This window comes from Oryzias latipes, chromosome 1 (genome assembly GCF_002234675.1).
Source record: "Oryzias latipes chromosome 1, ASM223467v1".
NCBI classification, from domain to species: domain Eukaryota; kingdom Metazoa; phylum Chordata; class Actinopteri; order Beloniformes; family Adrianichthyidae; genus Oryzias; species Oryzias latipes.
This window is the reverse complement of record NC_019859.2, coordinates 29,035,463-29,062,930: the sequence shown is the minus strand read 5'-3', so window position 1 is coordinate 29,062,930 and position 27,468 is coordinate 29,035,463. Positions and strand designations below refer to the sequence as shown.

Below are 27,468 nucleotides of genomic sequence, written 5' to 3'. Positions count from 1 at the left end.
TATGGTGAAGCGTCTTCATCCAGTCACAATCAGAAGTTCTCAAATATAAATGTTTATTGTGATTCTCATCCATATCTTGCAGAAAATGAGAGGAACATTGTGAAAATGGCATCAAGCCACCTGAAAGTCTCCATGTGTGTCTGTTCTTGCTCACATTCATGTTTTCAGTCAACTATCATCAAATAAAACTATTGATTTGTTCACCACTGATCCACAGCATGCCGATGCCGATGGGAGCAACAGCAGAAGAACTACTGAAAACCACGTCTGTTCACTGATTGGTACACGGGCGGGGATCTGCTCCGAAGCGTCGACAGCCTTCAGAACAAGGTGGAACCGCCTCTGCTGACGACAGTGACTGCAGATCTGTGGTCTGTTTACAGCAGGCCCGATAAAACACACTGGAACCATGAAGGACACGATTCCTAACTTTATGTTATCCAGCAGTAGACAAGACAAAACAATCAGTGGCGCTTTTAGTTCATTCCAACTGTTTAGACCCCCTCCCCCCACCCCCAAAAAGGAAAAGAAATCTTGCTTTTCATAGCGTCTGTGCACACAGAGGAATGCTGAGGCGTCTGATCTTCAGCTGTCCATCATCTTCAATAAAAGCTGCAGAAAAACAGAACATGAAATCAAAAACATTTTCAGATTTACGTCTTAATTCCCACCAAATTTTAGAAGACAACCCTGACACTGCTGCCAGCTAAAGATGTGGACTCTGCATGGACCATCTGCGCTGATGCTACCTCTTTGTTCCCAGAAGGGATTCAGAAAGTCACAACACTCGCTCCTTTTATGTCCCGTTTAATTCTCGGAACAAATGGCTTCCCGAGGACACGCACCTTCGTTAGACAAAACTCCGGATCGACCATTTGGTCGACGACGCTGAAGTGATCCGTGTCCGGCACATCCTCCAGGCTCACCTTCAGTCCTGCCGCTCTCAGAGTCTCAAAGAGGAGGCGACACAGAGAAACCGCAGATCATCAAACAGCACAAGAACAACCAACTCAGAGCATGTCTTCCTGAGAGTTTGGTGCCTTAAACTGAAACTTCTAAAGGACAGACATCACCAAAGCAGCAGGTTTTCTCACAAACGGCAGAAGCTGCAAAGGATTCTGGGTACTCACTGTGTAATATTCCTCCGACTGCTTGCGAAACTCCGGCGAGTCATTCTCAGCGACGGCCACGATGATTTGACAGCTGGGGGAGGACACCTGAAGCTGAGAGACTAGCTGGCTGGGGCTGTTTCTGGCCGCCACGGCCCTGTCAACAAAGAACACCCGGGTGATGGAGGAATGAGGCGGAGGCTGGCACTGTGGACCACATGGCAAACAAAGACCTTTCCATCCACAACCACCACCCCCCTGAAAACCCGGACACTTCACCCCACCTCACCATAACTTCAGGTTTTTGACAAATTTCTGTTTGACACAATCAGGAGCTTGTTTTTCTACAGCCGCATCATTTGGTCCGTTTCTCCTCTGACATCTCAGCGGCTCAGATGGTTTTCAGGATCATTCACATTAAATGCTGACCATCATCTTCTAAAGAGATCAGCTCCAGCAGAACCAATCTGTCCAACTTCTTCAGCTTAAAAAAAAAAAAAGGTTTGATAACTTTTCACACTTCTTAAGAAGCTCCTCAGGCCTCTGAGGGCCGTCATCAGAGTTCTGGATATGGAAATGTTCAGAAAGCTTTCCTCCCTGCATGTTCCACCTCTGTTTTTCTATTACAGACCCACTCCAATGAAAAGTGATGAATAACATATATAAAAGACTTAAAGATTAAAATTGAATTTCTCAGTTTTTTTAATTAAAATCCTGATGAATCAGGAAGAGATAATAAATATGCAATTTGAAAAAGCTCATTTTTGGTGACCCTGCTCTGCTCCATTCTGATGCATCCACTTGCAGACAAACAGATCCTCGAATGTCTTTGTTTTCCTGGAATCTGGCTCAAAACTGTTCGACTGGATAGCTCCAATATTGTTATGCTGGGGTTGTGAGGGCCTGGGGGGTATTTCAGGAAGCATGTTTAAACTAGCCTGACTTTAACCCTGAACTCTGGCTGAAATCCGCCTGAACTTGCTTACTCGGGGTATGTCGGTTCCAAAAGACCGGATATGAGTTAGCGTAATTACACTCGACTTGGTAACCCTGGGTTAATGCACGTGCACAGCAGGTACCTAAAGACATTCTCAATAGATCGCCGATTTCTGGAGTCACCATGGAAACGCGTGGTGAAAAAAAAAGAAAGCACTACACTTCAGTGAGACGGAATCTGAGATTAATGACGGCGAATGAAGATTATACGTCCATCAAAAAAGTAACACGCCTGCATCCGCAAAAGAAAGAGTTTCTGCTTGTAGTAGAAGAACAGACAAAGTAAACGCACAAGTTTCTGATCTTATTTCCATTTTCATGTGACGCATATATATATAACTTATCCAATTTTGCCACCTTAAATGAATTACTTCTATTGGTAACAAGTAATTAAGTTAAATTTTTCAACCTAATTTCTTACGTCTATAAAACTCAACAATTGTTAATACAACTCAAATTTACATATTATCTAACTTAATGTCATATTACTCCAATTCAAGTATTTTTTTTTCCATCGTAATGAATTAAAATTCTTGAACTCTCATATGTCTAAGTTTGAGCCGGCAGATCCTCATTTTTATAACAATAAAAAGAACAAAACAGTATATGCTGCATGAATGCAATCGTTTAGGAATTTTCCAACATTGTTAATATACCAGGTGCTATATAAACTCATCCTCCTCTCCCTCCTTCTCCCTCATGGTGCAGAGACTTGAGCAAAGTAGCACAAAATAACTTGGTAAAACACAGTAAAACAGCTAAAAAACTAAACCCATTTGGTCAAAAAGCCACACTTAAACCCAAATCCGTCCAGACAGACAAAGGGAATGGTATCCCACAATTCTTTGCGGTGCCGATCTAACAGCAGCACCAAAGTTACACCTACTTAATTTGAATTAATTTGAATGAAAGCAAAATAACATTCTGAAAACTACGTGTTATTTTTAAACTGACTTAACAAAAAAAAAGATTTTCAATTATCTTAACTGAAGCAAATAATTAAGTTAGATCAAAGTAAAAAAGTTTATTTTTCCAACATCCATATGTGGTCTTATCACCCTCTCACGGTGGAAAAAGTATTATTTGAGCTTCTTCATCCACTAAATCATCTTCAAATGGACACGCCATGCTGCTTCACCTCTCTGTAAACAAACTAACCTTCAACTAAACCTGCTCCAGACCAGGTTATGTTCAGAGCATGAGTTTGCCATGGCAACTTGACCTACCCTGAAACATACCTCCATTTCTGGAACCGAAAGATGAGGTTATCAACTTCCTTAGCCTCAAACTTACCGTGGGAGCTCGCATAACCTGCTTTCTGGAATACACCCCTGTAAGCTAGCAGGAGAGGATATAAACAAAGGGATGATGGGATATCAGCAGTGGCTTACTCCGCAATCAACAGCGCCCCCCAACAACTCAGAGGTGCATTTTTGATAAACACTAAAGGATGGCTTTTTTTATTTTACCAAAAAGCAGAATAATGGTACGTAAAAGACCACTGGGAACACTTTAACAATAGATCAAAAGATAGTTTGAATGGGATTTTAAGGTTCATGTTCTGGAAAACATGAACCCAAAACTTTGAAAACAGCTTAGCATCTGCTTCAGGAACATGGATGACTGCAGCATTAAAAAGAAAACCCTGCAGAGCAAACTCACGACGGAGCAGAGGAATGCTGTGGAAGAACCTACTCGGTCATCTTCAAAGGCTCGTTGATGTAGGTGGGCAGGATGGGCAGGAGGTCGTATATGCCGCTCACAAGAAAAGCACCTCAATAGAAAAACAAGAGAAGTATGCATCAGCCCCACCCTTCCACATCTGAGTCTCTGAATACATTTAGGTCCTTCTCAGCCCACACCAGCACGGGTTAGATTACATTTTCCTCATCCATCCGTTTCCTGTCCAGCCTCACATCATCCGTACTGAACCAGGCCAGAGCAGAGACGACCCCACTGACTGTATACGAGAAATGGACCGGGTGAATGTGAGGTCATCCATAGAAAAGGCCTGACGTCCAATTCCAACCAAATGACGTCAATTCAGTCGCCATTTTTTCACAATATGCATGTCACCGTGTTGGAGACGGTCTGAGTCTATGTTTCTATGGTAACCACGCTCACCAATCAGGAATGAGCTTGTTGGAAGTCCACACCCCTTCCACTCAGAGGGTGAATCTGTAAATCAAGCATTTTGAACGTTGGACATGGGGAACCACATGCTTTTATGGAGGCATCTGCTTGGTTAGTTTATAACCTGAATAACTCGTAACAAAGAAAAAATATAAGGATTAGTAAGAAAATGTAAAAAAAAAAAGTTTTCAGAGCCAGATTGATTATTCTGGCAAACAGTTTTGACTATTTATTTCTCATTAGAAGTCTATGGGATTGTGGCTTATTGGAGTCTGCTGGTACATCCTGTTTGGAATGCAAGGGGGAGGGGTCACTTAGTCCAGTTCTCATATACAGTCATATATATCATTGCGAATGGATCTCGTTAAGATTTAATCAATACGACTCCTCTTATTGATCCGGTACCGACATCAATACTTTTCTGTGTAGAAACACGGAGGCAGAAAAAAAATTGGGCATACGAAAACCTTTTATTTTAGAACCATTTAAAACACAGTCTATTCATTTAATATTCTTTGCAACCGTAAAATAAAATGAACAAAAAATATAAACTCATCTTGTGTAGCAATAACATAGACTTTGACATAACAATTTTAAATAAACAAGGCAATTAATAACCAAAATGCAGAGTATATCAAATAGCCTCCTCTTTTCAAAGAACATTAACGATACAAATAAAAATGTCAAATGTTGTATTTTAATTAGGTTTACATTGTATGTCGGATAATTTATTATTATTATTGAGGCACAACACAAACTTTCAGCCAGTTACTAGCAGTACTTTTACAGTACTGGTAGCTCCACGTGTGTACCGTTAGCATACACACCTGTTGAAACAATAGCGGCGCTAGATGTCTCCCATGGACGGTCGAACGCTGCGCACCTCTCCGCTAGAATGTGGTGTATTTTAGCAAGGACAGGTTACTGGTGTAACCGGCCTTACACGCCATGTTTTTGTTACATTTGCTGTCTGCATCTACTTTGGAAAATTACAGCCACACTTTGGACGTGTTTGCACGCGGCCGCTCTGCCATCCGTGTGGGTTTGTTGTCACTGTCAGCGGAGAAATACATGTGTCTGAGTGAGGGAGTGTGAGCACTGGAGCAGATCCTACCTTTGATTTGAGGATTGAGGCTATATTGTGACCAGTCAGTGGACAAGACCATGGCAGCCAGGTGAGCCCCCGCCGAGTGGCCACACAGGTAAAGACCCCTGACAGTGGACAGAAGAAAAAAGAAGGGTTCATTAGGAAGCAGAGACAGACCTGCTCAGGAGGAAGAAGACGGGAACTGTTGAGGAGGCTCAGGAACGCCCACCTGATGTGTGAATACTGCTGGACGATGGACACAACGCTCCGGCGAACCTGAGACACCATCAGGTCCATGTTACCTGGGTAGAAAGTAGACATGTTTTGCTTTCTAGAAATCAGAACCAACTGGGATGAAACCACTTTACCTTTCGGGGCAATGTCGTAACCAACGGCAACCACAACTACGCCCTTCTCAATGAGAGGAACAGCCAAGAACCCAGATTCCTCCTTACTGGGCAGACAAAAAGAAGTCTTAGTGGGTCACCTGCAACAGATAGGCCCCTCCCTCTGTTAATCATGCCCCCCCCCCCCCCCCCCTCCATTTTTTCCCATTTCTATTCAGCTTCAAGAAGTTGTCAGTGAAGCAGGAGATGCTCCCCCCATGATCTCCTGCTGCAGGACCCAGCAGCTGCTGATCAGAAGGGGGGGGGGGGGGGGGTCAAATGTATTTTTTATAAGTAGGGGTCTAACCTGGACCTCTAAAGGTAGAGGGGTGCATGATAAAAAAAAGACATGGTATCACTGTGTGGAATGGGGTCCTTCTTGTGTGTTTTTTGGGGGAGGGGGGGATCTCTGCCTGGAGTAGGAGAATTTATGACATCTGGAGGAATCAAGGTGCCTTGCTCTGCAGAAGAGAAGGAGAACCCCCACCCCACCCCCACGAAGAAGCTGCTGTGAAAAGAGAACTCAGTCTTGCATATTAGCTCAGCTTCCACAAACATCTGGCACCAAACACAAGACGGCGTCCGTCCGTACCTGAGAAACTGCCAGTACCCCCCATGGATGTAAATGACGAGGTTGAGATCTGAAAGAAGGGAGACCAGGCTGGTGAACGCTTTCTGCTCACACCTGCAGCCCACCTGAGGAACCACCGCCTACCCAGAGAGTTGGTCTTCGGTATGTAAATGTCCAGCTTCTCCCCGTCCCCCTCCCCGTATGGGATGTTGAGTAAAGTCTGAGCCAGGCTGCGCGCTCGCTCTGTGCCTGCAGAAACCAGCATCATCAAACAGGGAGGTGTTCCACATGCCAACTTCACCATAATGGAGCTCCAGTTGCCTCAAGTCAAAGAAAATCCAGGATTAAACCCGTGACAGATGATTGATCCACCATCATGGTGCCCATGAGCAAGGCCCTTAATCCAAAATTCTCCAGTAAGATGATCAGAGGCCACAGCTGTGCTGTCTGCAACCCCCCTCCCCCCGTTCGTTCCTACACCTGTTTTTTACCTGCTGATACAAAATCAATCTCATAATAATCGTGGATCTACAATGACAGGGAAAAAAAGCCCCTTTAAGGCACGTGACCATATTTAAGATCCAACTGGTTTGACTTAAGCTGGACCAAAGCGGCGCGAGCCCACAGTCGCATGGGTGATTAGCAGGGGCTGCTCCGGCTTTTCGTGTCATTTCTGGACCCAAACTTAACGAACGGACTACCCCGGCAGATTTCGGCCGCACCGCGCACGCGCCAACTCACCGGCTTTCAGAGCCTTCACGTGCGCCTGGATCACCGCGTCCGCGTCCATCCTGTGGGACCACCTGCTGGGGGAGTACTGCCGCTCGAGCTCCTGTTGGACACATACGTGCACGCGCACGCCGATCAGCTGTTCGGCCTCGAACGCAGAGCGGCAGGGTGAAGAACACGCGGGAAACAACGCCCTCTACCGGCGCAGCTGCTTCCAGCACTACAGTTACCTAGATGAATGTTGTACTTACTACATTTAATGATGTAAAACAAAATATGTGTAGTACTAAACGTGTCTGCATGTTTTAACAAAACTGCTTTGTAAAATCAGCAAACATTTATGGATTCATTCATTTGTTTGGTTATGACCAACAGTAACATTACATTTGCCTGACGTGCTAATGTTCTTAATAAAAACACGGAGCATTTTGACCGTAGTACAATTTTTTTTGTTTTAGTCAAACCGTAATGTTTTGAATGAGGTACAGCTTTTGCTTCTCCACCAACCTGCTGCTCCTGACTATGATCACTGCTCTGAGGGTTACAATCAGTTTAATTATGTCTGGATTCGTGGGATTTATTTCCAAATTCTTTCTCCGTTGAGATCCAAGTAAATATCATTTTGATATTAGGTTTTAAAGAAATTAGTATTGGTTTATTTCTAACAAAACTTTAAATATTCACACAATAAAATCATACATTAAGGAATAAACGTTGTAAGTTCTACCACATAGTTTTTATCTTGGTGTTATCATAAGATTTAAGCATGATTACGTAGACACAGATGATCAATATAGTTTCATGGTGTAAAAAGGTACTTGAATGTACTGATTCTATTTAAATTGTCATATTATATGTTATATATTTTTATGTTTAAGAAACAAAGTTCAAATTTAAAAAAGAAAAAATAATGTATGTAAGGGATTTTTCAGAGACTCAGACTTAAGTATAGTTTGTCAGTCTAAAAACAGGTAGCCAACATGGTCACGTGACGAGGCGAGTTTGATCAACTGGTTTAACTCAATGTTGGAGAACAAAAAGGGACGTTAAACATTTAAAAAAAACATAAAAAGGTTTTTAAAAAACCGATAGAAAATCGGCAATTTTGTATGAAAATTCATAAAAACGAAAGTCTCTTAAAAAGAATATTTCTGCAGATCAGTTCCGCTTCTGCCTGCGACACGAAAACAGAAAACTTACATCTTTCGTCATTTTAGTCCAGTCCATCGTTTTATATTAATATCCTTTAAAATCCGGCAGCAGCAGCTGAAACCCCGAGCGGCTGAACTTTACCCACTTCTCAGTGTAAACAAAACGCTCTCTTCCTTTTTACTACAAATCTGATCGTTTGAACGCCCGCGTGCACTGAAACCCGCAACGCAGTGGATCTAAAATCAACATGGTCTTAAAAAAAAGTAGAAACATTTTAGGCAAAACATTTTAATTAGACTAAAGAACAAGGTGGGCATTTATTACAATTTTTTTTTTGATTACTGAGTTACATAAAAGTTTATAAACAAATAAAATGCCCTTCAAAAAGTGTATCTGAAAACAGTTGTTTAGTATTTGTTCTGCTTTGACCTTATGTCTGTACAAGTAGCTCTGTAATGCCAATAAAGGTTTTCGAAAGAAAAAAAAAAGGTCGACGCATGCGCCTTGTGAGTTTAGATTGGTCAAAGGCTGGGCAACCCTCATCGTTACGGCAAACGACAGCGGTTGATTGGCTACAAGCATCACGTGACTCACGTTCATTGGTGGAAATCTTGATAGAAATGTGCGAAACCTTGGCGGCCGCGGGATTTTCAAAGTTCCTTGTTCTACTGGGTTACGCACATAGAACAAATCTGGACCAATAATATTTATCAACATTTTAAACGGCTTTAATTAGTTGTTGGTGTATACGTTTTTTTTAGGTCTGAAATGGATGTTTTAGATTCGTCAGTGCTGTCTAACTCCCCCCTGAAATGCCGTGGACAAATTCAAGTGAGTATATCTATATGTTCTGCCGCTTTTATTAAAAATAGACTATATAAACTCAAGTTCAGGAAATATTTAACGCATGTTGTAACTTTGAACATTAACTATACGAGAAAATGAGTTAAATTAAATTTAGACTCTGACCTCTGCTGCCGTTTCCAGGTCATCTTTGGACCCATGTTTTCAGGAAAAAGGTCAGTTTTTCTTTCTTCAACTCAATAAAAAATGTTTTCGTGTAAGAAAGGGATCCGTTCCGATACATTTTGTGGTTCCTTTGTTGACATTTTCCGCCAAGACGTCACCGTCCCGCCATTTCTGTTGTTAATCCAGCTGCCGTAAATCTGCACTCCTGCTGTAAACCCAGAATTAAAAGTTACCGTTTTCACAACACTTAGGAACATATTAAACATATTTATGCGTTTTCTTCTTTGTACTTTTAATGAAAAATGTCCCTACTGTGAAATTCAAAGAGTCCCCATTTATTTAGCAAAAAACAAAAACAGTAATACAACCCAAACGTCTAAACTTTGGATTTTTTCCTCATGTTTATCAATTACTCGTAATATTTGGCCCTTTTTAAACCTTAAAACATGTTTGGAATCAAGGATGCTCGCTATGTTCAACAGCACTCTAATAAGCTCTGCAGGAGAACTCTGACCGCAACAGAAACAAAAGACCATTAGCTTAAAAAGTAAAATTAGCATCTTAAGTCTGTACATGCCCTCAAAAATTTAGAAGAGATCTGCACATTGAAACATGTAAACAGTCTTTGATTTTCAGATTTCTACAGCTCATGTGACCGGATCAGATCTGATGTTTATTTCATGTGAACATGCTGGTTGTCGACCTAAAGCTCCTTTGATACGTGAACTGAAATAAATGTCTGTCTGTTGTTTCCTCTGCAGCACTGAGCTGCTGAGACGTGTCCGCCGCTTCCAGGTGGCTCAGTACAAATGCCTGGTGATCAAATACGCCGGAGACACACGTTATTCCGACACAGGAGTGGCCACACATGACAAGTAAGACTGTCAGCTATGATCATAAAGGGACTCTGCAAAGAGTTTACCCAGGGTGGGGGCCTCCCAAAAGCAAAGTGCATGAAGTTCAGAGTTTTAGAACTATTTTCATCTTGCTTGTCCAGAAACACCATGGAGGCCATTCCTGCCAACTCTCTGAGCGACGTTCGAGCTGCGGCGTTGAAGGCCTGCGTCATTGGAATCGATGAGGGACAGTTTGTACGTTTCCTGTTTACCTGCTGTGCATGGATGGGGGCGTCTGTCCCTCTGGGACCTGTCATCACCTCTTTCTGACTCCATGTTGCAGTTTCCAGACACTGTGGAGTTTAGTGAGGAGATGGCGAATCTGGGGAAAACGGTCATTGTAGCTGCTTTGGATGCAACCTTCCAGAGGAAGGTGAGACCCTCCTGCTTCTGGCATGGCGGCGCCCCGTCTGAGACGAAGAACACTTCACCTGCACTGAGCATGTGCACTACTTCATGTCTGGTGTGTTTTGCAGCCGTTTGGGAACATCCTGAGCCTGGTTCCTCTGGCAGAGAGCGTGGTGAAGCTGCACGCCGTCTGCATGCAGTGCTACAGAGAAGCTGCCTACACCAAGAGGATTGGAGTGGAGAAGGAGGTGAGCCTGAGCTTCAGTTCTCCTGAGGACCCCCTGCGAAAGTCAGGAACTCTCGTGAATAAAATAATCCTTTTGTCTGGAAAACAAATGAAGGGCTCCAAGGCAGTGGTCCCCAACCTTTTTAACGCAACAGACCGGTATGACGCCACACAATGTCTTTAACATGTAGGCGGATGATTATTGTTGCAACGCTATGATGTAGAAGGAACAGAGATGTGATCAGACGTGCTCTGAGCTTTTATTTTGACACACGCATAACATTGTGCATCGCACAGGTGTCATCATCCTCTCCCCTTCCCACACTCATGGTGCGAAAAAGAAGTACTGTCAATTAAATGTAGCTTTCTTTTTTGGAAGTGGAAGGCTCCTCTTCTGTCTCCTGGCTGGGCGTTTTCCACTTGACAAAGAAACTTTCCAAAGACGTTTGTTTTTTACTCATTTTGCTAGCTCCCGGGTTTTATTTTAGCGGTATCCTATCACGTGACAGAGAAGAGCGCCTTGGCCTGCACCAAGAATGACAGACGGATGTAACAGAGAATCTGGAAATTTTTCAAAATAAAACATCTTTCAGATTCCGAAATAAATAAAACAGAAGTAATGCAAGTTATTTGTTTTCTGTGCGGTCGGGTACCAAAGGACCCATGGACTGCGGGGTTTGGGGACCGCTGCTATAAAAAAGTCAATGCCTTAAATCCTCAGTGGAGCTTGTAAGCAAATATCGATGATTGCCACAATGTTCACGCAGAAAGACTGAACCTTCTGGGACACGCTGCAGAAAAACAGGACTATAAGAACAAAGGTCTTGTTGCCTCTGCAGCTGAGATGTGTGAAATGGTGTCTGCTGCAGGTGGAGGTGATTGGAGGAGCTGACAAATACCAGGCGGTGTGCAGGACGTGCTATGGAGGACAAGAGGACAAAGAGAACACGAGAAAAACTCCAATCAGAGCAGGAAAAGAAGTGGAGGCCAGTCTTCCTCGGAAGGTCTTCTCCCACCTCCACCTGTGACGACGAGAGCAGCACCTCTGTTCTGGTTTAAAGTGGACAATCAGCCGATCATTTTCTGTGTATTTTTTATTCATTTACATGAAGCACTTATGGAGTGGTGTAATTTTAGCTTTTAAGTGTTAAGTTATTTTTATAAACGATTTTTTCATCATGAAATGTCATGTATTTTAGGTCAAGAGTAAAGTTTTAGTCGTCAAACTGACTCTTTGAGAAGCAGAAGCTTTCACTTCTGCCTGTTGATGCGTAATCCAACCCCCCAGGACTAAAATAAGCTGTTGGATCCTGGCGAGTGCTGGAGCTGGGCAGCATGGCAGAAATGGAAACAGACTGACGGTGGTTTGACCGGAGCAGAAGCACCTGTGTGTTTTTAACCCGCTTTAATAGAACAGACAGATCAGCCCATTTTCAGAGCATTTCTGCAGATTCATCCAGTTCCCAGATCACTTCTGAACAACAGTCTTCAATGACGGACGGCCGCACCCCCAACATTCAGATCGGACTCAAAATTAACGTAATTTTTCACTTCGTGACCACTTTCCGACGTCTGAACAGGTCACTCAACCTGACATTGAACTTCCCACATGATCACAGCAGCTGGTCTGAGCCCCTCCAGCTAGGCAGGACGGGCGTTCGATTCCCGCTGTACAGATATGCACAGTTTAAAACCCTGGGACGCTCACCTGACAGTTAACGAAGTACCTTCATGTTAATCCTGTTAGACCAGACACTAAGCCCCGCCCCTTCTCCCAGCTGCTTCAGATGTCAAGGTTAGCATCTCATAATCAAACACTTCATCCCCCCTGATTGTTGGTCTCTGTCCCATGAGCCACAAGGAGCAGTTTGTTGAGGTGAAAGTGGTTTCTACAAAGTTCAAAGGTTGCTCATTTACAGACTGTCCCCCCCCTCTAAAAAAAAAAAACCCAGCAGTGTCCACCGGTGTGTTAAAGCGCATGTGAAAGCACATCAGTATGATACAGCTGCCCCCCCTCACTGCGTCAGTATGTGGGCGGCTGGTAGCCAGCATCTCCCTGAGGTGGGAGGGTGGAGCTGAAGGAAGGGTGCTGAAGCGTGTCCGGCACGTTGCTGGGGTACGGCGTGTAGGTGGTGGGGGCGTAGGTGGGAGGGTAGGGGGTGTGCTGGTCTGGAGGTGGGTCCGTGTAGGTGGGGATGGTGAGACTGTCCACGCCGTGGCGAAAGCGTCCCAGTGTGAAGTAGGTGGTGATTCCCTGCAGAGCCATAACACACACAGCAGGTTTGAACAGAATTCTCTTAAAAAAAAACACGCAATGAGACACAACAACTGAAATGTGGCTCATTCAAACATCTACAGTGGGGTAAAAAAGTATTCGGTCAGCCACCAAATGTGGAAGTTTTCCCACTTAAAAAGATGTGAGAGGCCTGTAATTTTCATCATAGGTTAACCTCAACTATGAGAGAAAAACTTATTACATTACATTGTCTGTCTTTTTAAGGAATTTATTTGTAAATTATGGTGGAAAATAAGTATTTGGTCAACAACTAAAGTTCAACTCAGTACTTTGTTATACAGTAAGCCCTTGTTTTTAGCGGGGGTTACGTTCCAAAAATAACCTGTGATAGGCAAAATCCCTGAAGTAGAAATTATTTTTTTTACAATTATTATACAATTAAATACTGATTTTAAATTTAAAATGATTATGAAAAAAATACAAAGTACAGTCAGAAAAATACTGATTCAGGTGCATCTCACTGCTCTTCAGACTGAGCCGCTGCATCCTGACTCCGCTCTGCAGTGTTTATTCGGAAGAAGAACATAGTGATAGGCAGTTGTTGTCCCTCTTTTTTCTCCTTTGCAAAAAGATCCTTATACACCCACATGCCACCATCGATTATGTTGGAGAACTGTAATGAATGGCTCATGAAAGGGTCCCATTCTTGAGCTACTCGCTGAAGTTCAGTGGCCATTCTCACCATGGTTGCTAAGCGACCAAGCGTTGGTCCTTCCTCCTCATCTTTAGCCACACTTGTGTCCTCTTCTTCCTCTTCTCTTTCATTGTCGCTTTGTGGCATTGTCATTTTTGCCAGGTCTGCATCGGTCAGTGTTTTACGTACGTGTACATATCAAACTGCAACGTTATTGACGCACAGGTAGAGAAGAAGCGGAGTGACTTTTTAGCCAATCAGAATGCAGAACACAATGCACGATGCAAATCAGTGAAGTAGTGAAACCGTGAAAAGTAAACCGCGTTATAGCGAGGGATCACTGTATACTCTTTGTTGTCAATGACAGCAGTCAAATGTTTTCTGTAAGTCTTCACAAGGTTTTCACAAACTGTTGCTGGTATTTTGGCCCATTCCTCCATGCAGATCTCCTCTAGAGCAGTGATGTTTTGGGGCTGTTGCTGGGCAACACGGACTTTCAACTACCTCCAGAGATTTTCTATGGGGTTGAGATCTGGACACTGGATAGGTCACTCCAGGACATTGAAATGCTTCTTATGAAGCCACTCCTTCGTTACCCGGGCAGTGTGTTTGGGATCGTTGTCATGCTGACAGACCCAGCCACGTTTCATCTTCAATACTCTGATGGAAGGAGGTTTTCTCTCAGAATCTGAGGAGACATGGCCCCATTCATTCTTTCCTTTACATGGATCAGTCGTGCAGGTCCCTTTGCTGAAAAATAGCCCCAAAACATGATGTTTCCACCGCCATGCTTTACAGAAGGTTTGGTGTTCTTTAGATGCAACTCAGCATTCTTTCACTTCCAAACACGACAAGAAGAGTTCCGACAAAAAAAGCTATATTTTGGTTTCATCTGACTGTTCTCCCAATCCTTTTCTGGATCATCCAAATGCTCTCTAGCAAACCTTAGACGGGCCGGCACATGTACTGGCTTTAGCAGGGGGATACGTCTGGCACTGGAGGATTTGAGTCCCTGGCGGAGTAGTGTGTTACTGATGGTAGCCTTTGTTACTTTGCTCCAGCTCTCTGCAGGTCATTTACTGGCTTTTTCCAACAGCAATTTCATGTCTGCTCCCGATTCACAGCAATTTAAATAAAGAAATTCTCAGAAATCCAATTTAAAGCTGAGCTTTCATTATACATGTCCTCCATCATCAGAAAAATAGCGCAAGAACTGGATAAAAACCCCAACAACCCAATTTTCATTAGAGTGCGTCTTTTAAAAAGGTAAACAGTCAATCAAATGTTATAACTACTAAAATAATAATCCTGCTGAAACCTCTGCTCCTTAAAGGTTCTACCCATTTCTTCAGTTTACTGTTAAAATACTCGGGTACACCAGCTCACCCATGTGGCAATGGAGAAGAAGGAGAAGGCAATGGCGGCACGCCCCGCGTCCTTGGGGATGCCGCGCATGTCCTCAGTGCGGCTCCACTGACTGGTCAGCAGGCAGAAACACACGAACCACAAGAAGGTCCAGAGGCCTGCAAACACACATGACGACACACAACTGAGGTCAGCCGGTACAGAAAAGCCCAGCAGAACAATGGCTGCGTGTTGTTCTCTGGAACTGTGGCTTCATTGTGCCCCGAAGAATGAACAACTATGAAACCTGCTGTGCACAAGCAACGCCTGTTTACTGCATCACAGCCCTCTACTTCACGCTGCTGCAGCTTCTGAAAATGGTGGAGGAGCCCTTCTGCAATTGTTGGGATCTCCAACATTTACTTGAGCTTTTCCAGAAAAACTCATTAAATTTGATGGACTGACACCCCCCACAGCCCAAAGGCAAATAAAGGAGAACTAAACTTCAACTGTCTAACTCATTCATGAGGTCTTCACTCCTGTGGCAGTTAAGTATGGTTTCTTTTTCCAGGTTCCTATTTTGTGCTAAAAAGGTCTTCTGGTCTTGATGGTGCAGACAAAGACAACCATCAAGTTTACCTTGACTGAGTGAACCAGAGTCAATTTTTATCAAAGAGGCCTACACAAAAATAATTTGAGAGTCCCTAAAGTCAGTCGCCTTCATTAGCTCCCATCTGAAGAGACCCTCAGTCCACTAAATCTGCAGCCCATCGCACCTGCAGTCCACTACACCTGCAGCCTGCCTCACCTGCCTGCCACTACATCTGCCGCCTACCACACCTGCAGCTAGGGATGGGTATCGTTAAGGTTTTAACGGTACTACTACTCTTATTGAAACTGCTTATCGATCCGGTATTTTAACGGTACTCTTATCGATACTTTTTGAGGACGAAAAATAAATAAATAAAATTAAGAACATAGAGTGTTGTATTTCCTCATTATATAAAACATTTTACTTTATACATGATAATGTTACAATACAAACCTGGAATGCACGTGGATGTGCTAGACCAGGGGTCAGCAACCTGAACCTCTCAAAGAGACATTTGGATCAGTTTCCCACTGAGATGAAAGCACAGGAAGCCGCAACACTATGTAAGAAAAAATGGTCATGCTGACATATCGCGATAGTTCATTTGGCAATACTTGTATTGATTTAAAGGATATTTATTTAATTATTTAATTTAATTGTTTGTCTGTCAAACACCAGACTTAAGATGATGGAAACATATTCACTTTGATGCAGACTCCTATATATTTTTTTCTTTTTCTTTTTCAGATAACGCTTGTGGGACACACAAAAGAAATGCCACTTCTCCAGTACCAATAGCAGAACCGTTGAGGTCAGATCTTAATGATACTGCGGTTTTGAAGAATGTTGCCCCGGGGCTCGTTCAATACCGGGGCACGATACACATCCCTACCTGCAGGCCACTACATCTGCCGCCCACTACATCTGCCCACTACACCTGCTGCCTACATCTGCCGCCCATTACATCAGCCCACCACACCTGCAGCCTACTACATCTGCAGCCCAACGCATCTGCAGCCCACCACATCTGTAGCCTACTACACCTGCAGCCCACCACACCTGCAACCTACTATTGAAGCCTACTACATCTGCCCACTACATCAGCCCACCACACCTGCAGCCCACCACATCTGTAGCCCACTACACCTGCAGCCTACTACACCTGCAGCCCACCGCACCTGCAGCCCACCGCACCTGCAGCCCACCGCACCTGCAGCCCACCGCACCTGCAGCCCACCACACCTGCAGCCCACCACACCTGCAGCCCACTACACCTGCAGCCCACCGCACCTGCAGCCTACTACATCTGCAGCCCACCACAACTGCAACCTACTACACCTGCAACCTACTACATCTGCCTCCCACTACATCTGCAGCCCAGTACATCTGCAACCCACTACACGCCAATCATCTTCCATCATCCCTTTGTTTACGGTTTCTCCTGCCAGCTTACAGCACCTCACAGCTCCATCCTAACATTACTGATGCAACAAAAATGGTGACCAATATTGCAGCTATCCAGCCGTACAGTTTTGAGCCAGATGCCAGCTCAGATGAGGAAAAAGGATCTATAGGTCTGCAATTGGATGCATCAGAATGGAGCGGAGAAGAGAGCTTGTGGCCTGCCAATTGTAGTTTGTACATTGAGGCCGTAAAGAGACTGAACCTGATGAGGATGCTGGTGTAGCTGAAGAAAGCACCAGTCACCCCTTTCACCCGGTGTTCCCTGCTCATAAAACTCTTAACAACCCCTTTGGTCACTGCTGAGCTCCACAGAGAGATACAGGAGGTCCTTCGTACCCAGTGCAATAACACTGTATAACACTAATGGGGAAGGGGGAAACTTGTACCCTAAATGTTCAGTAGCTTTGTTTTTGTTTTAATGTCGGTGAATGATCTGGAGCTACAGACTGCCATTCATTTCCCCTATGGATCAATTGCATAGCATAGTGTATCCATCTAGCCATTCATCCGTCCATCCGGACAAGCGTTTTCCCACGACACTTTTTTCATCACTTTTTGCTCCTGATTCACAACATTTTGAATAAAAAAATGCTTAGAAACGCAATTTTAATCCTAATTTTCTTTACATATGTCCTCCATCATGAGAAAAATGCCACAAGATGTGGTTCTTTAATAATGTATTTAAAATAGGTTTCATAAAAAATGATTATTTGAAAAGAAGTGGATAATACTGTTTGCTTCAGTATCCAACCTACGATCAGAACTTTGCATTTATTCATCATTTAGTTTATTCAGTAGTTAGAACCAAGACATGTTTGCTGTTGTAACAGAGAACAGCAGAAACAGTCGAGTGTCAAAATTAAACATTGCAATGAAAAAAAAGACGTTGGACGCATTTATGAATAAGAATCCTGTTTGGTGTTTTGAAAATAAAAGTGAAAACTTTCCCACTGAACTGGAATTTACATGGTTGATTTTATGTCATCCTTAGTGAGCAGTGGAGGAGAAAAACTCCTTTATGAAAACCAGCTGATTTAGCTATAGTCATTTACTATTGCACATGTTATTTGTCTTGATAAAGGTTTTCATATTAATGGAAGAAGAGGTGTGTGTGTGTGTTGGGGGGGGCATCTGACATGAACAGCATAACCACAAAAGACCCACAATTTATCCAGATATTTGAAAAGGCCTCCCCTGATGCTCACCTGAGAAGCCCAGGTCGGCTGCAACTGCGAGTTTTCTCTCCTGGGCGCTGCTCGAAAACAGAAGGTAAACGTCCAGCAGCAGGAAGCCCACGCACGCCAGAAAGGCAATCACCCCGATCCCGACGGCGTAGTGGCACGCAGAGTCATTCTTGTTGAAGATGCACTTCACCTGGGGGCTGGTGGGGGCGTTGATGTACCCCTCTGATTCGATGCAGGAGAACACCACAATAGCAAACACCTGGAAGGACCGACAGAAAACTTTTTATGAATCCAGAACAGGGGTGGGCAATTATTTTAAGTCGCGGGCCACATTGGGTTCTAAAATTGGATAGAAGGGCCGGACCATGAGCAGATGCGTGGAGTGAGAATGATATAACATGGAATGTAGACAAAACGTTTGGGTTGGGAATTATATTCTAAAACTGAATATTCTAGAGTTTTTAGTTTTAACTTTTGTTTCCATTTTAGATCTTTTTTTTTTATGTGAAGCCCTTTGGTACCTTCAAGGAGTTATAAAGTGCTAAATGAATAAAGTTTCATTCATTCACGATTCTTTTATTAAATTAAATAACATTATTTATGAAATACAACAATGAACAAATAACTGTCCCTATGATTTTCAAAGACAAAAATTCAGGAAAAATATACTGATACATTTAAAAAACAAACAAAAAAAATTAAATAGTGGTTCCTCTCCTGTCATAATCCTAATAAAGACTTTGAGGGCTGCTGTTCCTCACGCGTCTCACAGTTTGTGCAGCTGCGCTATGTCCCGCGTGTCTGTTTCTCATCCAGTAATGATGAATGTCTTCTGCTGCGTTACCTTTTCACCAGTACAGAGTTCCCTCGATTATTGCAGGATTTAGGTCTCCAGCCAATCAGGACACAGAACAGGGTGCGCTGTTTAAAAAAGGCAGCATAATCGCTCTAAAGGAATGAGCTAAACCAGGAAAGATAAACTGCGACGTAAAAAAGTGAAGACAGTCTTCTGTTCTGTTTGATAGAGATTTTGAGGGGGTTTCAGGTTGGAGCACAGACTGCAGATGGGGGAATAAAATGCCACGTCTTAATCGTGTGGCCAGATTTAAAAAACAAAACAAAACATGGGTCTCTGATATTGTTCAGCGGGCCGGACCAAACATGGAGGCGGGCCCGATCCAGCCCGCGGGCCGTAGTTTGCCCACCCCTGATCCGGAACCTCTTCTGATTCACACATTCACAGCAAACTCACGTCAGAGATAGAGCTAGCCGTTTGCACCCCCACACCCCAAAGCCAGGTTTTAGTACAGAAAAGCATTCTGGGAAATTTCAGTGTGCAGCAATGACTTTCTGTTCATATTCAGTTTGAAGCAGAGGTTCCTGCTTCCTTCTGCTGGAGATGGCCCATATCAGAAGACCCCCCCCCCCCGCCACTCTGCAGGCAGCTGCTTGCCATGTGACTCCAGCCCCCCCCCACACACACAGATCTTGGTCTTAATGTGTGAGTTAGAATGTAAATTTTTTTGGGGGGGTGGGGTGGGGGGTGGGAAATCCTTTTTAAATGACACTTTCCTTTTTCTGCAGCACGGACCCCAACCATCACCAGAAGCCATTAGAGGGGCAGTAAAGGCGGAGGTTCAGCCCATTCTCAGGTGTTTTTTTGTTCAAAGCTGAGGGAGAGAATGCTCAGCAGTGGTGATGAAAAAATTCACCACAGCGTCATCGACCAGGGATGCGTTTCAGAGCCACCCAGAGTTCAGAAATCTGCAGGAAGAGCAAAATGTAGCTTCTGCATTGAAGCTTTTCTAAAAGCTGAGGAAGCTGTAGCAAACTGCAGTTCACCAAGTGACCTCTGGGGGCATTTCCTCCACAAACGTGTTGGACTTCTTTGGAAAAAAAAAACTTAGCAGTTTCGTCCAACCGATTTTTGTTTTTTCTCGCCCCTTTCATGACTACATGAGTTTTCAATCAACCTTCAAAACTGCAGTCAAATGGGAGCATGGTCCACCAAATCATCAACTCTGTGAAGGTTCTTTGTCCCGCCCTCTTTGAAGATGCTGGTTAGATCTTTGTCACATTTTCTGCCAAGATTTTGAGGACCAAAAACTTAAAAAAAAGGTTCCAAACCAGCCCTAAATAAACCAGGGGGTCACATGACCACACCTGAGAATAGAGCTCCTAGCATGTTCTCTTCAATGTCAGAGTCACAGGGAGGGGTGAAGGTTAGATAACAGCAGAATGGCCAGAGTGGAGTGCGTCTGCAGAACAAAGCAAGACAACCAAAGAACAGGCTGAGGTTTTCCTCCTGAAGACTCAGTTTTTGTCCTGGGAGGCAGTTGTTTAATCCCGTCACTGATTAGGTGTAGATGTTTCTGTGCAAATGATCACAGTTTTAAAAATCTGAAAAAGGTGACCTAAGAGTCTGGTTAGCCTCAGTCCAGGCGAGCTGCAGAGCTTGTTCAGAGCCCGGTCCAGAGGACTCTGGGGCCATTCAGATCTGCAGTACAGATTGTGCTGATTCTCCAGAGCCTTGAAAGTCCCACTCGCCGTCACACACCTCAAATTTGTTCTCCACATTTGACCCATCCCCTGGGGGAGTGGTGAGCTGTAGATTCAGCCGCACTCGGGAACCAGTTGGTGGTTTAACCCCCCAATCCGACCCCTAAATGCAGAGTGTAAAGCTGGGAGGCATTGGGTCCCATTTTTAGTGTTTGGTTAGGACTCAGCTGTGGATTTAAACTCACAACTTCCAGTCTCAGGGCTGGCAATTAATTCAACTTTGTGTTAATAACATAAAACCAAAATAAAAAACACTGAGCTCTATAAAGAGGAAATTCAACACGCTCATTTAGCTCCATAAGACATTTTCCTTCTGCAAGCTCATAAGACATACCAGCGGTTCGTTCATGTCAAGACACCAGCCCTAAAGGCGTCCTGTGGATCTCTGATTCGGTTCACTTTCTGTTGTCTTAGTAGCCGTGTTCTTATCTTCATAGAATTCAAGAGTTTCATGCATGTAATGAACCTGATATCTGTGGATTATCCCACAGATTGTAGAAAGTACGGCTGAAGGCACAGCTTTTTTCACATACACTAACATGAGGGGTAAACATATGTTTTGGGCGTCAGGCACGATGCAATTCACTAGCAGCAGCGCGTTTCTAAAATCGCAGCAACAATTTTGACGCGTAGAGGGATGTTTCCAGTCTTCAAATATCTGAAATCTGGCAAAGAATTTGTCGTCAATAATCAGGAACTCACGCTTTGGCCAGTGACGTGTTGATGATGTCATTAGCGAATGGTGACTAAAAAAGGTCCACAAATTTTATAGTTATTTTTTCCTCCTCTGACTACTGAGGGGCAGGGAGTCATCAAACTGGGTCACAAAGAGAAGGAAGTCCAGCTGAAAGCGGTTGTCATCCAGACCCAACTGAATGTAGCTATGAAGAAGCTATAGTGACGCTATGGTGACGCTATGGTGACGCTATAGTGACGCTATGGTGACGCTATGGAGAAGCTATAGTGATGCTATGGTGACGCTATGGAGACGCTATGGAGACGCTATGAAGACGGTATGGAGACGCTATGGAGACGGTATGGAGACGGTATGGAGACGCTATGGTGATGCTATGGAGACGCTATGGTGACGCTATGAAGACGCTATGGAGACGCTATGGAGACGCTATGGAGACGCTATGGAGACGCTATGAAGACGCTATGAAGACGCTATGAAGACGCTATGAAGACGCTATTAGACGCTAGGGATACGCTATGGAGACGCTATGGTGACGCTATGGAGACGCTATGGTGACGCTATGAAGACGCTATGAAGACGCTATGGTGACGCTATGAAGACGCTATGAAGACGCTATGAAGACGCTATTAGACGCTAGGGATACGCTATGGTGACGCTATGAAGACGCTATGGAGACGCTATGAAGACGCTATGAAGACGCTATGAAGACGCTATGGTGACGCTATGGAGATGCTATGAAGACGCTATGAAGACGCTATGAAGACGCTATGAAGACGCTATGGTGACGCTATGGTGACGCTATGGTAATTCTATGGAGACACTATGGTGACGCTATAGTAATTCTATGGTGACGCTATAGTGACGCTATAGTGACGAAATCATATTTGGTGTGAATACAGTGCAACAGAGAAGAGCAAAGGGACTGAACGAGGGTTTTATTGTTTTCCAAATATTGAACTCTATTCACACGGCCCTTCCAATGAACAAACACACCTGTGTTTATAGCCTCACCTCAGTTGATTCAAACCACCACACACATGGGGTGTTGGAGGATTGGAGTGTTGGAGGAAAAACACCCATTTCAATCAAAATGGTTCCGGCTGATTAGGGCTGCACGATATGAGGAAAACTTGCGATATTAATGATCAGTAGTGCGATAATGATCAAACTTGTGGTATGTAAACAAAAAGCAAAACAACCAAAAGCATCATTCCCCTTTCACTGCAACAGTTCAAAAATTATACTCTAAATGACCCTCGTTGAACGAACATCTAAGATAAAAGGACTCCATCCGATTGGTCAACAACGGGAAGCGTCCGTCCATCTGATTGCTCAACAACTTGAAGGGGTCCATCCGATTGGTCACATGCATAAATGGATTCATTTGATTCCTTAAGTACTTCAAGCTGCCATAAGATTCTTTTAGCACATTTAAGGGAACCATTTATTGCAATTTTCGCCGTCTTTCGCGATATGCATATTGCACAGCAAGATAACAATAATTTGCGATATATTGTGCAGGCCTACAGCTGATAATTCAAAATGTCTGCCAAGCTGCATAACAAACACTTTTCTTATCTTCCGGAGCAGGAAGTAGGTAAGCAGAAAATTAATAAGTACTCAAAAAACAGCCACACTTAAGTGGACACAAAAGGAACAAATGCCACTTTGTTACACACAGCATAAAAATGACCAACAAATTAGTCAACAAAAGCGGTTGAATTCACTCTGGTTGGGCTACAGCGACAGGACTGAAGCTTTTTGACTCTTGAAACTGCAAGGAGACACACATCCCCGCCATCAAAACCAAAAGAAGGAAGTGAATGTCCTTTGGAATGCAGTCTGACTGTAAACGAGTTTAAATACGTTCAGTACAGCAAAAACCAGAAATAAACCAGTCATTAATGTCTCAGTCTTTCCATTTTTGTAGACAAAGCAGTTGTAAGGCAGAGAACATTGAACATATAAGATGTTTCTTACTACAGTGAATTATAGTATTGTCCAATGACTGACACCCCCGTACTGTTTCTGCTTTTATTTATTTATTTTTTACTTAGAGAATGACCCTCAACACTAAACTTTTTAGTAAAGACCATGCTACCAAGCCTGGTATCTGCACAGGATCAGCAGAAAATGTCTGCTTTCTACTAAGTATCAAACACTTTGCAGCAAAAGGAAAACTCCTCTGATATTAACAGAGAGAAACAGTTTGGTAGATTTATCTTGGTTTGTATTTCTACAGCTGCATGACAAACAACAGTGGCAATGTTTAAAATCTGAAAAAAATTTCAACTCTAAAATAAAGATCTTTATGTTTGGAATCTCAGGTCAACCATGTTATCACTTTTTGAAACAAGGAGCTGCTGTTTGCAGAATTTGACCTAATCTGAAGGCTGCTGCGAGGCATTGACAAGAACCGTGGACAAGCGATTCTGGAAAACAGTCCACTGTTGTGCTGAAGGTGCTGCCTCAGACCATTCAAATCACCAGACAAGCACGCTGAGCCGCCCGCCACAGGGAATTTGAGACGGGCTGAGCACAGCTGCAGCATTTGTGGGTCTGAAGGCCAACAGAGGTGGGCAGGTGGGCAGAGGTGTCCCCTTACCTGCCTGCTCTGTTTACCAGTGACACATACAGCAATCTGTTTCCTAAACACACCAGCAGAAATGCAAGTTCCAAGTGTCCTTGCACGTTCACTTTCGAAAAACTTAAATCTTCCTTTACTTCACACTGAACTAACAGAGTTAGCCTCATTTCTGAATCTTCCAGAGTTAGCTTAGTGAGCTTCATCTAAACATCCAGATCAGATCTGGGCATTACAGGATGGGGGTCGGACACGGCCCTTTGCTTGACTCTGACCGCCCCGACTGAGGTTCCTGGGAAATTACAAAGCAAACAGATTTCCAGCATTTGAGTGGAACAAGGTTGATCCCCCAAACTTTAAAGGTCGAAACGTCTTGTTTCGACCTTTTTTTTTGGCTCTGAACGAGAGCTGCCATTTCTGTGACATTGTTGATTGGCTCCCCAATCACAGAGGAGCTGGCAGCAGTGTGCGCACTGAAGGCCATGTCCCACAGCCACCAACCACGTGCAATTTGAGCATATTGCACGGATGAAAATTGGTCAACGTGGAAAAGGTAAGAAAAATTGTAATTTTTATGTGAAATTTCACAGATGTATCACGAATGAACCACGTTAAAACTGCGGAAGATGTACGAATAAACCACGCAACGAACACATAAACCGACGTAGGACATGAACCGTGCGTGATCATTGCACCGTTTACATGAAAGTCATTAGTGATTAATGCATCAATTACGTAATTTTAATGTGATATGTGCACCCTAAACGCGATGTAAAAGTAACAAATCGATGGTACATGCGTCTGTTGGACATAGGTAGAACGCTTGTGGAAAACCACAAAGAAAAGACTTGCGCACAATTGCGTAAGATTGATGAAATAATTGCATATTAACTACGTTCAATACATGTAAACTATGTGATTCTTAACCAAACAAAAACTTTAAACAGCTTAAAATCGAATTCACGTAAAGACCCGTCTACCGAAACCCTCAACGGACATCTACTCACATCGACAAATGACGAAACACTTATGTAAGGGTTATCACTTTTTAACGCACGCCGTGGAAGCCTGAACCGTCCTGCGCGAAGCGGAGTGCGTTGAAAAGTGATAATGCATACTTCGAAGGCCATTAACCTGCTTATACCATGGTCACTTACAGAAGAAATAAATAGTAACCAGTTTTTAGTTCTTAATTCTTGGTTTTTTTTTTTCCAATTTGGATCACTTTTCTCACAATAAGCGAACTTTTTGTTACGTGGTGCACCGCTGCAGTCAAGATTCGGCGATATAAAGCGATATATATATGCTGATCTTTCCAATGGGTTGAATAAAGCATCAGTTCAGAGAGAAAGTTCACCTCTTACCGCTTGTTTTTGTCCAAATGATGAAGGAAAGTTGTTTTAAAGAAGCCGGCGCAGTGATACAAAACATTTAAGCTAGGTGACCGGAACTCCTTTTTCACAGTGCGGTTATCCTGTGGTATATCACTTTTTAATGCACACCCAGCAGCCAATCAGGATTGAGTATTCACCCGGACCATGGTATAAGAGTTATGTATGTCACGCATCTCAAAAGACCTTAATTTCATACGTGGAAAATGCGCTAAATGTACGTAGTGGCTTTGTGACACAGTCTCAAAAGGCCCGACGACGGAAAGCGATCCGTTCACTGAGGTGCATGGACCACAGGGACTGAAACGAGACAGGTGGGCGTCACAACGGATGGTCTAGGCCGGCAAAAGTGCTGAAAAGAGTTTGGGACTTGAAAATGGAGATTCAAGAGTTTTGCACAATGAAAAGCAAAGACATCCCAGAGATCTTGGATGAGGACTGGATGGCAGGTTTTGCCTTTGCTGTTGATGTGACGGCACTGATGAATGAGCTAAAAGGCCTTTTGTCATTAAATGTACACCCTAGTGAAGGCGTTTCATGAAGAAGATGCAGTTTCTTTTAAGCCTACCACATTCTCACTGACATGCAACCTTTGATGGATTGTCCCACCATCAGCTGTACACCTCCACAGATACTCATCCATGTTAGGAGCACTCCATGCTGAGTTTTCAGGGATATTTGAATATCAAACTGAATACTATCTCCTACTTTTACCTGCAATGTAGATAATGCATCTCCTGATGTCCAGCTGGAGCCCATGGGCATGCAGCCATGATAGCAGAATACTTGATATTTGTACTCTTCCCTTAAGGAGGAGAGCTTCCCAAACATGAAGATGTTTGGGAACAAACTCTCTCAGAGATGAGGTTCAATAGATCCATTTATCTCTGATGATCATTCATCAGCAGTACTTCATGTTTCCACCTCAGACTTTCACTCTGACTTTGTTGAAGCCCAAAAGGGGACTTTCAACCACATGTGACTGAAAACGATTGCTGTTATGATTCATGAAAAATCTTCTAATGTTCATGTTTTGTTTACCATTGTTAGAGGTTTTTGATTAAACAGTTCTTTGAAAAGCAAGGTCACCGTTTCATTCATTAATCTTAAAACGTACTCCCAACAGGATGTAAAGACAATACTATATACTAGCTTACAATTAAGAAACACCATTGATATTCCAGAGCATCGAAGCGAGTCCCTCAGCCTGGCCCCGGCTCCACAATCATTTCTGGTTCTCATTTGGCAAAAATAATTGCCCACCCCTGATCTAGAGCGAGCTCCATCAGAGCATTGTCCAGAGCAGCTTCAAGTCAGAAAGCCTCCCAGGTTCAAGTCCCAAAGATGCTGTGAGGGTGAACAGGTGATGAAAGTAACATCAGTACAGTACTGACAGAACTCATTCTAAGGAAAACTTCTTCTTAGAAGTCTCTCATGTGATGTTTACCACAAAGTTCAGACAACAAATCATCTGTTTGTAAACAACAGTGGTGGGGGAGGGGGGTGGTAAACTTTTGTACATTAAAAACATCTACATTTTCTAATCTATGAGAGACTTGGTGTTCAGAAAAATCTATGAGATATTAGAAGGTGCCATAAACTAACCTGGAGCACCTGCAGAAGTTAGACACAAAGGTTCTTATCTCAGCAGAGATAAGCAGATTCTGACCTCTGACCCTGCGCACCCCATGCCAAAGTCCCGAGTTCTGCCTGGCAACACATCATAACTGGACGCTCACCAACTATGACCGTGACCTTTACGGGTCAGACTTTAAAAAAATCCGATCTGAGGCTGCGTTCCGAAAACCAAACCCGCACTTAGTTGTGGCTCACGCGCTGTTCTCCGCGTGCGTGGACTCACTCACCCAGCTGAGCACGCGCACCACTGTTAACGGCTGTCGGACGAACTTGTTGAAGTCAAAACCTTTTCCTGCGAGCGAGACGCCATACGCGCTCGCGCCCCCCGTCTCCTCCATGTCTTCTCCTTCAATCCTTCACGGGAGTTTAACTGCAGACAGCGAGCGCGCGGATGTCTCACGAACGGCTACTGCGCACGCGGCAGCGGCCAGGGGGCGGAGCTGGGCTCCTCTGCGTGGGCAACAGGTGCTGTGACGAATGAGG

The 27,468-nt window shown here is 43.7% G+C and overlaps 3 protein-coding genes across 4 annotated transcripts; 1 reads left to right on the top strand and 2 right to left on the bottom strand.

Moving 5' to 3' along the window:
* Positions 1-36: 36 nt before the first annotated feature.
* Positions 37-9,248, bottom strand: afmid (arylformamidase). Of its 2 annotated transcripts, none has more exons than XM_023959898.1 (11): positions 9,133-9,248; positions 7,024-7,114; positions 6,427-6,531; positions 6,304-6,352; positions 5,694-5,779; positions 5,555-5,627; positions 5,353-5,450; positions 3,801-3,879; positions 1,131-1,266; positions 846-950; positions 37-612 (listed from the first exon to the last, which is right to left on the bottom strand). In XM_023959898.1, exons 2-11 carry the CDS (start codon positions 7,070-7,072, stop codon positions 586-588), a joined length of 807 nt encoding a protein of 268 aa, XP_023815666.1. In that variant the 5' UTR covers positions 7,073-7,114; positions 9,133-9,248; the 3' UTR covers positions 37-585. The 2 variants fall into 2 exon arrangements, with proteins under 2 accessions (XP_023815666.1, XP_023815660.1); XM_023959892.1 differs by lacking the exon at positions 9,133-9,248 and adding an exon at positions 8,212-8,407.
* On the top strand, positions 8,713-11,832 carry tk1 (thymidine kinase 1). Its single transcript, XM_004066171.4, has 7 exons — positions 8,713-8,994; positions 9,151-9,182; positions 9,894-10,007; positions 10,130-10,223; positions 10,312-10,401; positions 10,505-10,624; positions 11,472-11,832. Exons 1-7 carry the CDS (start codon positions 8,932-8,934, stop codon positions 11,628-11,630), a joined length of 672 nt encoding a protein of 223 aa, XP_004066219.1. The 5' UTR covers positions 8,713-8,931; the 3' UTR covers positions 11,631-11,832.
* On the bottom strand, positions 11,684-27,426 carry LOC101157351 (synaptogyrin-2). Its single transcript, XM_004066170.4, has 4 exons — positions 27,213-27,426; positions 18,138-18,375; positions 14,919-15,055; positions 11,684-12,856 (listed from the first exon to the last, which is right to left on the bottom strand). The coding sequence occupies exons 1-4, from the start codon at positions 27,321-27,323 to the stop codon at positions 12,626-12,628; spliced, it is 717 nt and encodes a 238-aa protein (XP_004066218.1). The 5' UTR covers positions 27,324-27,426; the 3' UTR covers positions 11,684-12,625.
* Between the last annotated feature and the right edge of the window lie 42 nt (positions 27,427-27,468).

What these genes read in the sequence shown, in the direction of transcription:
- tk1 (XM_004066171.4), top strand. Translation starts at nt 8,932, where the DNA reads ATGGATGTTTTAGATTCGTCAGTGCTGTCTAACTCCCCCCTGAAATGC. An exon ending in CCCATGTTTTCAGGAAAAAG is followed by an intron (nt 9,183 to 9,893) that starts GTCAGTTTTTCT and finishes TTTCCTCTGCAG; the next exon opens with CACTGAGCTGCTGAGACGTG. An exon ending in GGAGTGGCCACACATGACAA is followed by an intron (nt 10,008 to 10,129) that starts GTAAGACTGTCA and finishes TTGCTTGTCCAG; the next exon opens with AAACACCATGGAGGCCATTC.
- LOC101157351 (XM_004066170.4), bottom strand. Translation starts at nt 27,323, where the DNA reads ATGGAGGAGACGGGGGGCGCGAGCGCGTATGGCGTCTCGCTCGCAGGA. An exon ending in AGCCGACCTGGGCTTCTCAG is followed by an intron (nt 15,056 to 18,137) that starts GTGAGCATCAGG and finishes GTGTGTTTGCAG; the next exon opens with GCCTCTGGACCTTCTTGTGG. An exon ending in TCTTCTCCATTGCCACATGG is followed by an intron (nt 12,857 to 14,918) that starts GTGAGCTGGTGT and finishes ATGGCTCTGCAG; the next exon opens with GGAATCACCACCTACTTCAC.
- afmid (XM_023959892.1), bottom strand. Translation starts at nt 8,238, where the DNA reads ATGGACTGGACTAAAATGACGAAAGAT. An exon ending in ACCGAAGACCAACTCTCTGG is followed by an intron (nt 6,353 to 6,426) that starts GTAGGCGGTGGT and finishes CCCTTCTTTCAG; the next exon opens with ATCTCAACCTCGTCATTTAC. An exon ending in TTACGACATTGCCCCGAAAG is followed by an intron (nt 5,628 to 5,693) that starts GTAAAGTGGTTT and finishes CTTTCTACCCAG; the next exon opens with GTAACATGGACCTGATGGTG.